This window comes from Dipodomys ordii, unplaced genomic scaffold (assembly GCF_000151885.1).
Source record: "Dipodomys ordii isolate 6190 unplaced genomic scaffold, Dord_2.0 Scaffold132, whole genome shotgun sequence".
Classification (NCBI taxonomy): domain Eukaryota; kingdom Metazoa; phylum Chordata; class Mammalia; order Rodentia; family Heteromyidae; genus Dipodomys; species Dipodomys ordii.
Genome location: NW_012267348.1, coordinates 4,462,740 through 4,472,577, shown reverse-complemented (window position 1 = coordinate 4,472,577; position 9,838 = coordinate 4,462,740). Strand labels below are relative to the sequence as shown.

The 9,838-nt window shown below is 39.4% G+C and overlaps 1 protein-coding gene across 2 annotated transcripts in view; it reads right to left on the bottom strand.

The window, feature by feature from the left end:
* Window positions 1-9,838, bottom strand: part of Sfmbt1 (Scm-like with four mbt domains 1) — a 77,056-nt gene continuing 67,218 nt past the window's right edge. For both annotated transcript variants that reach the window (XM_013030787.1, XM_013030788.1), the window contains 6 exons: window positions 9,102-9,211; window positions 6,776-6,951; window positions 2,967-3,145; window positions 2,556-2,801; window positions 1,362-1,490; window positions 1-679 (listed from right to left, as the gene is read on the bottom strand). In XM_013030787.1, coding sequence (XP_012886241.1) covers window positions 539-679; window positions 1,362-1,490; window positions 2,556-2,801; window positions 2,967-3,145; window positions 6,776-6,951; window positions 9,102-9,211 — 981 coding nt within the window. In that variant the 3' untranslated portion in view covers window positions 1-538. The remainder of the gene's footprint in view (window positions 680-1,361; window positions 1,491-2,555; window positions 2,802-2,966; window positions 3,146-6,775; window positions 6,952-9,101; window positions 9,212-9,838) is intronic.

Here is a 9,838-nt window from a genome sequence, read left to right as displayed (position 1 = left end):
ATCCCCAAAATTAACCGTTTTAATTTTAAAAAGCTTAAAAACACAATGATGGTGAAGCACTGAGGTGCCTTAGGCACAGTCCCAAATCAGTGCTGACTTAAAGCTATGTCCTCTCTTTTCAAGAAAGAGAAAGTAGAGAACAAAGTTCAATCTATAGTTGGGAGGAACAGAATGAAAACAACCAAAATGGTGTTGTCCAGTGCCAACATCATCTTTTGTTTTCAGGCCACGCCACTGGAAATAGTTATTCTTATTATGAGTTTTCTTACAACCTTGGTTTGTTTTTTTTTGTTTTTGTTTTTTTTTTAAAGCTGCAACCTGCTGAACATGCATTGTCCACATTTTCACTGGCAGGAGAGTCACTTTTGTGCCATTTTTGCTTTCTCAGTGTGGGTCTTCCTTCCCTGAAAGTGCAAAGAGAGCAAGCGGACAGCTGCAGGGCTCAGAGCCTCAGGAGTATTTCAGTTTCACTTCTAGAGCAGGGTGAAGGTTGGCTGCATTTGTGCTTCAAATATCCAACTTGTTTTGGTTGTTCCTCTCAGTTGGCAAACTGTTCATAAAATGCAAACTTGATCCTCTCTATGTGATGGCAAAGCTTGATGGCAGGACCCAATTTTAAGTCCATGCATTCTTGGACAGTAGGAAGAGTGAGGAGCAACAAGGCCTGCCCATCGATTTCCTGTTAAGGCAGAAAATGCAAATTATATGTACATGAACGACAGCACCATCATTCACTTTGGTCAGTTCTCATTCACCTTGACTCCGGCACAACTGGCCTATGTTTCTGTTTGGTTTTTGTGCTAAGAATCAAACCCAAGTTCTCATACACGCTAGTCAAGTGCTCTCTCACCATGCTACATTTCTAGTCCACAATAGTCCACTCATTATTTGCGTTTCAGCAAATCTGCCTTAAAATTGATCACCACTCTAGAGCCTGACATATGACAGATACTAATTTTTTGCACAAGCAACTCACTATTTTCAAAAAGATAAGGAAAGTTAAGCAGAGAAGGCCTGATTTCATACCATTTAGATATTTGGGGAATAGGATCAAATTCTTAGGGTAAACAGGACTGTATGGTGCTCTGCTTCAGCTATGGAGCAAGTCAGGGCTGGACAGCGTGTGTGTGTGTGTGTGTGTGTGTGTGTGTGTGTGTGTGTGTGAAAACCTTTAAGTTTAAACATTAGTGCCAAAAAAAATAAAAAAGAACAATGAGCAAGTCAGATTAAATAGCTTTTTGTTATCTTCTCCTGAAAAAGAAATTAAAACACTGTTTTCCTTTTGTACAAGATTTTTCCTAAAACTTGTACATGCATGGTTCTTTATAGTTTGTTATAACAGATCAAGTCTTGGCAATTACCTGGTCTAGGAATATTCTTGCTAATGGAGCACAGTCAGTGGATCTGATGAACCGCACAACATCTGCCACACTCCACTTCAAGGGGTTACTGTCCAGGTGAAGTTTTTCAGCAACTTCAATCCTTATTTCCTTCATTTCCCACAAAAAAATCAAACCAAATAGTGTAAGAGCTATTTTATTCTAAAAAACAAGATGTTTCTACATATAAATTCATAATCCCACAGACAGGATTTTCAATGGTCTCAAGGCATATCTTGCAGCAAAGATGGCAAAGGCCCACACGCATTAAGTATTCAGAAAAATTTTAGTACACATTTTATCTTATTTACTGTCTTTTGTAACAATATCAGAATTTATCTCAAAGTTACAGGATAAATGATTTGGAAAAATTAACAGAGAAAAATAGTTTTTAAGTCTCCCATTTGTTCTTGATTTATTTCAGCTGGTCTCTGGCAAGGCACTAAAGTGAATAGGATGGAATTTCCAATAAGAGAAGGACTACTCAAATTATCGTATTATCAAATATAGTCCAGTTTAAAAAGTAACAAATATTTAGTATGTACATCATATAATATATGCATATATGGATATATGTATTAAATACATTAAACAAGATGCTTAACAAGAATCAAATGGATAATTTATTTTTTAAAAAGCATACATATTATGGAAAATATTTTAAAAGCAATTTCCCCTAAGCTAAGAGGCTACAAATTGAACAAGCAATTAAATTTATTTGTCCTAGGGCTTAAATGCAGGGCCTGGGGACTGTCTCTGAGCTTTTATGCTCGAGGCTAGAACTCAACTTACTTGAGCCAGATTACATGTACAGCTTTTTGGAGGTTAACTGGAGATAAGAGTGTCACAAACTTTCCTGCCTGGGCTAGCTTTGGATTTCAGATCTCAGCTTCCTGAGCAGTTAGTATTACAGGCATGAGACATCAGTACCTGGCTGAAACTTTTTATTAAAACTTAAAACCAGCAATTTTTCTGACAGATTGTCCCCATCATAAATAGCTGTCTTTTAAGTAATCCTTGAAAGACATGTAAATCACTACTTTTGGAATCATTTTAATAATCTCTAGAAATTTTTTATAAGCTTGTCCTGAAAAAAGTAGAATGTCAGTGTCATTAGCAATTAGATTCTAGAGAAAAATTACAAAGGAGGGGTAGACAAACTCTTTAAAATGGTACCTTTGGTGAAGGAGGTCTATTTTCATCATCTGAAAATGAAAACGTGGGAAGCTCTCTTTTTCTTATTTGTCTGTCTGAGGGCAGTGAAGAGGACATCTCACTTTGGGTGGGAGAAGAGGAACATGACTTTTTTTCTGACATTTCTGACTCTTCCTGTAGTTCATCCTGCTGCTCAGATGTACTTCCCTCACTTAAAGAATCTTCATCCCCCTCATCGGCATCATCCTCATCTTCACCCCCACTTCCCTACAGGAAAAGGAGAAAAGGGTTACTGAAATTCAAACCAGTTCATAGGCCACAAAACCATCTAGAGATGTGAATTAGAAATACCTGCAAGTATTGTGTGTTCACACTGTAAAGAAGTGGTTGCTTGACTTCTACACATAACAGGGTACATTATGGATCTCATACCTGGGGTGAACCCACTGGGGTATTATCAACAGATGCAGAGGAGCGTTTCTTCTTATGAACAAAAACATTTTTCCGCCTCTTTCTCCTCTTACTGGCTTTTTTCAGGGCACAAGCTAAGTTACTATGCCCACCAGGTGGCCTCCCAATTCTTTTATTTTTCTTCCTTCCATAATAGTGTGCTAAATGCGGATGACAAAGAAAAACAAAGTTGTTTTATTATTGTACGCCTTAAACCTGCAAGATTCTATTAGCATAACAGAAAATAAGTATATATTTGATTGAGGTTTTAATTCCGTACAGTGAAATAAGCACAGAAGTGTACAATTTAATTAGTAGTAACAAATGCAAAAACCCGAGAAGCCCCCCCTCCCTCTGTCAAGATAAGAGACTATCTCCATCAACTCATGCCCTTCCCAGACATTCCTCTCCCAGAGCATCTACTATTCTAACTTTCATCATAGATTAGTTTTGCCTCTATCGAACCCCAACGGAGGTAAGGAAGGAGGCAGAGAAGGAAGGAAAGAAGGAAGAAAGGAGAGAGGAGAGAAGGAGGAGGGGGGGGAAGGGAAGGGAGAAGGAGGGTGGGAGAGAGAGAGAAGAGGGATAGAGGAAGGGAGGAAAGAAAAGAGAAAAGGAAATAGGGAAAGGTAAAGGAAAGGAAGTACTGGGTTATATATTAAAGTAATATAAAAATTAAACATAATTTCCTTCCTTCCTTCCTTCCTTTCTTCCTTGCTTGCTTCCTTCCTTTCCTTTCCTTTTCTTCCTTCCTGCCTCGAATCCTAGTGCTTGAACTCAGGGCCTGGATGCTGTCCCTTAGATTCTATGTTCTTTATGTTTAAGGCTAACACTCTACCACTTGAGACACAGAGCCGCTTCCGACTTTTTCTGAGTAGTTTATTAGGGATGAGTCTCATGGACTTTCCTGCCTGGGCTGGCTTCAAACTGCAATCTTCAAATCTCAGCCTGCTGAGTGGCTAAGATTATAGATGTGAGTCACTGACACCCAGCTTCATAATTTTCTTTTTATGTGTGTGCCAGTACTGGAGCTTAAACTCAGGGCCTCACAGTCTCTTTTGGCTTTTTGCATTCTACCACTTGAGCCACACTTTCACTTCCAGCTTCTTGCTGGTCATTTGAGATAAGAGTCTCTTGGATTCATCTGCCTGTACTGGCTCCAAACCATGATTCCCAGATCTTAGCCTCCTGAGTAGCCAGGATTATAGGTATAAGCCACCTGTGCCCCACTCTGACAAAATTTTTTGCAAAGATAGACTGGGCACAGTTAGTGGCATATGTCTATAATCCCAGCTATAGAGATTGGGATGATCAGTGTCTGAGGCAAGCATGGACAAAAAGTAAGACCCCATCTCAACCAGCAAGCCAGGCATGGTAGTATGTACCTGTAATTCCAGCTAATAGGAAGCATAAGTAGGAGGACTGGTCCAAAGCCAGCCTCTGGGAAAAAAATGTCAGACTATCCAAAAATAAAAAGTAAAAAGAGATAGAGGTATGGCTCAAGTGGTAATACTTACCTAACAAGTGCAATGACCTGAGTTCAAAACCTCAGTACTGAAAAAAAAGATTATTAAAGATGCAAATTTATTAGCTATCACTCATCTAGGCTAATTTCAATTATATCATTGTGAAAGACAAGTTCACACTTAGTCTTTAGTTTAGAAAATAGGCAGCTAAGTGGAAAATACTGTTAATTAAACTCCTACTTTGGAAGAGTTAAAAGTTTTAGTGTTTTTGTCTGACTTCATCTTTTCCTTTGTGGAAGTTTGATGGGAGTCATATAGGATGAAATGTCCAACTTGGAGCCTCAAGGCATTATCACCTAAAGCCAAAATTCTGATCCTACTTGTCCTCAAATCCCACATGCCCTGATGTCACTTGGAAGAGGATTTTCCATGTTAAGCAATATGGTGCTTGCAAACCATCTGAAGATCTTATTAAACTGAAGGTTGTAATGATCAAATCTGTTGCTTTCTGGTATAAATGTCTACATTTTTAGCAAATTAGTTTAGTTGTTATTGATTGAAGGTTCATGTTTGATAGGCAAACTTTCTAATTAGTATTTGAATTGCACTCATGTATAAGTTTAAGCTTTTATTCCTGCTGGTAGTGGAGACTGAACTCAGGGATTTGTGCTTTCACTTGACTTGCTTGCTTGCTCATACCTGTCATTCTATCATTTGAGCCATGCCTCCAGCCCAGCATGTTTGCTGGTTATTTAGAGATGGAGACTTGGAGACTTTTCTGCAGGGCTGGCTTCAAACTATAATACTCCAGATCTGAACCTTCTGAGTAGATAGGATTAGAGGCATGAACCATTAATGTCCTAACTTTCTATTAGTATTTAACAAACTATAAACTTGTATGGGAAGAGATTTTCTTAGCTTTTATTAGATTCTTTCTTTAGCAAATTGCAGTCATGAGGAGCTAAAGTGGAAAATACTGTTCAAAGAAGTACATATATATCACTTTGGGCTGTTGGAAGATTTGTAGACTTTATCATGTTTGTTTAATTTTTCCTACAAAGAAGATGAGTAAGAGGAGGAGACAGTGCGTAAGGACAGTGAGTCTGCAACTACTTCCTCTCCTGCTTTCTCCACCTTCCTGTCACCAGGGCCATTTCACTGTTCTTCACAGACATGCAGCGAACTTCTGCCTGGAACTGAGCTACGATGCCTTTCTGCCCTCCTCCAACTTGTCTGGGCTGCTGCCTTTCGTTTTCTCTGGCTGCTCCCTGTTAGATACTCTCTGGGTACCTGTACAAACAGCATCCTACACCACTTTTCCTTACTGGTCCTTTTGCTCTTGCTCAACTTGATTTACCTGGCATGTATTTCTACTAGGTCATTTTATTATCTCTTTCTCATGCTAAATGAAAACTTGGCTGGTACCACACCAAGCAAGTCCTTACATTAAAAAAAAATTCTCAGCTGGACTCACATCTATAATCTTCATAATGTTGGGATGTGGAAGACTGGTTTGGAGCTGGCCTAGACAAAAAAGTTCATTAGATTCTATCTCCAAAATAACCAGCAAAAAGCCAAGGTGGTCAGGCACAGGTGGCTCACACCTATAATCCTAGCTATTCGGGAGACTTAGATCTGAGGATTGCAGTTCAAAGCCACCTGGGGCAGGAAAGTCTGTGAGACTGACCTCCAATTAACTACACAAACCCAGAAGTGGAGCTGTGGTTCAAATGGTAGAGTACTAGCCTTGAGCCCAAAAGCTCAGGGACAGAGTCCTGGCCCAGAGTACAAGCCCCAGGACCAGAAAAAAAAAAGCAAAAAAAAAGCTAAGCTCTCCAGGTACAGTGGCTCACATCTGTAATCCTAGCTATTTAAGAGGCTGAGAGATGAGGACTGCTGTTCAAAGCCAGAAATAGAGCTTGGTCTCAAGTGGTAGAGTGTTAGCCTTGAGTGAAACACTCAGGAACAGTGCTTAAGCCATGAATTTAAGCCCTAGGATAGGCACACACACACACACACACACACACAAAACATCAGGGTGAGGCATGGCTCAAGTGGCGGAACACCAGCTAAGCAAACGAAGCCCATGCAAAGTCGTGAGTTTAAACCCTAGTACAAGCACAAATACTTGTTTAAAAATAAAATACAACAAAACAAGAAAGAATGTGACAGAGATCACATAACCTATAGTATATTTTCTTGCCCTTCACGCCTCTAAAGAAAGTTTGTGTATTTTTGTTCTATGTCTGTAAAAAGAAAAAAAGTCTCCAGGATATGAAGTACAGTCAGGTGATACAGTTAACACATTTGAAAAACATGACTTACTGTATTTGGTCTTTGTAAGTACAGAGCAGTTCTCAGAACATGTATCCAGAACCATACGTGGACCAAAGAGGTTAGGACAGCATTCCAGTTTGATACAGGTTTGCCGGCAGAATTCAGTCACCCGGTCTGCTGTTTTTACTATCTCAACAGTAGCTCGATAACTCTTCCCTTTATATCTGCCATTGGAAGACATTAGCTGTCAAATTCATTAAGCCAGTTACCCGGACAAAACACAAACATATTGATACATATGAAAATTATTTCATTCATTTCATATATACATACAACTCTGTGTCGAATAGGTGAAAGATACTGCAGCCAGATTATCTCACATACATACATACATACATACATACATATTGTTGTTTGAACTCAGGGCCTTAAGCTTAGTGCTTATTAGGTAAGTACTCTACCACGTGAGCCCACATCTCCAGCTCTTAAAAATATTTTTTGGGGAAGTAGCACTGTGGCTCAAGTGGTAGAGCACTCGCTTTGAGCTAAAGAGTGAAGGGACAGAGCCCAAGCCAGAGTACAAGCCCCACAACCGACAAAAAACAAAACAAAACAAAACAAATATATATATATATATATACATATTTTGCTTCTTAGAATATTCTATGCCCAAGCTGTGCACCAGTGGATCACATCTATAATCCAAGCCTTGAAAGAAAAAGTCAAGGTAGATAACCAGCCCCTGAGTTCAAGTCCTAGTACCTCCATGTGTATGCATGCAGGCATGCACACGCACGCACACACACACAAACTGTGTGTCCATAGTTTGAAAACTCTGATAGTAAGTTATACATTTTGTACTTAAATCTGGCTAAACTATGACAATTAAAAACTATTTAAATTAGCAAACTTAAACCCCTGCTTTCTGTTCCTTGGTGAGCAAAAAAAAAATTATTGTCCTTTAAGTAGTTGTACAAAAGGGTTTCAACTCAGTAAGTCAGATTAAATGATTCAATAGAGAACAATGCATCTTGCTCAGTGTCATCCTTTCATGATTTTCTGCCATCTTTACCCTCAAGTTATGTGATTCCATTTACACCTATGTACATGGGCTGTATTTGCCCATCCTTTCTCTCCATTCATTTGTCCTCTTCCCTTTTACCCTCTCCTGCCATTTTGTTAAACTGTTAGTTGTTCAGAGGAGTTACAGTTTTCTTTTTTTTGCCGGTCATGGGGCCTGAACTCTGGGCCTGGGCACTGTCCCTCAGCTCTTCAGCTCAAGGCTAGTGCTCTACCACTGGAGCCACAGCGCCACTTCCGGCTTTTTCTGTTTATGTGGTGCTGAGGAATCGAACCCAGGGCCTCATGCTTGCAAGACATGCACTCTACCACTGAGCTACCTTCCCAGCCCCACAGTTTTCTTTTTATCTTCTTTTGTAGTCCTGAGGACTGAACCCAGGGCCTGTAGATGCCTTGGAAGCACACCTTGAGACCCAACCTGATCACTGAAAGTTTTCAAATAGTAATTTCACTAGCTACTATAAAAAGAAAAGTGGCTTTTTATCCTTTACTCTGGTAGTGATCTTTGGAGTATCTGTTATTCCAGGACAGTATAACCTGCCATCTATCCATAAAAAGGATCAGGTCAGAAAGCACTTTGAAGAGTAATTTTTATGTCTCTTAAATCTAATTTAAAAAATTGTTCTATGCCAGGTGCCAGTAGCTCATGCTGATAATCCTCGACACTCAGGAGGTTGAGATCTGAAGATCACAGTTCAAAGTCAGCCCAAGAAGGAAAATTCAGGAAACTTATCTACAATTAACCACCAAAAAGCTGGAAGTAGAACTGTGGCAAGTGGTAGAGTGTTGGCCTTGAGTATAAAAGCACAGGGATAGTGTCTAGGCCCCAAGTTCAAGACCCAGAACAAGCCAAAAAAAAAAAAATCCTAGCATTTTTATGTCTTTTGAAGTCATATCTCTCTTATTTGTCTATTTATTGATGGTACTAGGATTTCAACTTAGGGTTTCCTGATTCCTAGGGAACCACTTGGGCCACACCTCTATCCCTTCTTTCTTCAGTATTTCTTTTAGATAGGATCCCTGATTTTGCCCCGGCTGGCCTCAAACTATGATTTTCCTGATCTTTGCTTCCCAAGTAGCTAAGATTAGAGGTGGGAGCCATTGTTCCTGGCCCTCTATTTCTTATACTTCATGTATACATATTTCATAAATGTATTGATGCATGACAAAATGTAAATTGAAAAAATAGTCTAATCCTTCACCACAACATAAATATTCTGATATTATCTGTAGAATTGATTCTCTTACCTGCAAAAGACTAAAAAAAGAATAAAGGACAGAGGAATCTACTCACTTGGCTTTTAAGACTTCCCCACATCCATGCCATACAGAATCTTTATCCAGCTGAAGCTCCCGGAGAACACGACTGGGCTTATAGGCTGCATTGATAAGTAACGTGAGGACCTGAGCTCAATTTTAAAATAGAAATGTGGGTTGGGAGGAGAAAAGCAGACCATTAGAATCATGGCATCCTTTTGTTAAGGTCATCTTGGGGACTAACTCGAGTCATACTAGTAAAGAAATGTTAATACAATAATACCAAAAAATATGGAAGTTCCTTAAAGTTACAAATAAACAATAACTAATCCTCTTAATATGTGGCCAGGAAAAATTTCAAAATAGCATGTATTCCCAAATGCTTTTCCAGCCATGGCATACACAGAAAATTGTACTTGGGACACTGTGTAGACAGTTTGACCTTGTTGAAGCTACAGAAGTCTGGTCTAGTACCTCTGGCTCCTCTAGACTCTGCCTTGACATACTGAAGGCTGAAAGGTTCAATATGACCTCACATCCATTACCTACAGCACAGCATACTGTTTGGGAGACACTTAAAATAATGATTCCTTCATATTCATAGTTTTGTCACAGCCCAAATTAATGTCACACAGTTCAAAGTTCACATTTTCCTTTTTTGGTGTGTGGTACTAGGTATTGAATCCATGGCCTGGTGCCCACTTGAACTATCCTCCTAGCCCTTTTGTTTCTGAGAAAGGGTTTTACTACCTTTCCCTGGGGCTGTCCTCAAAC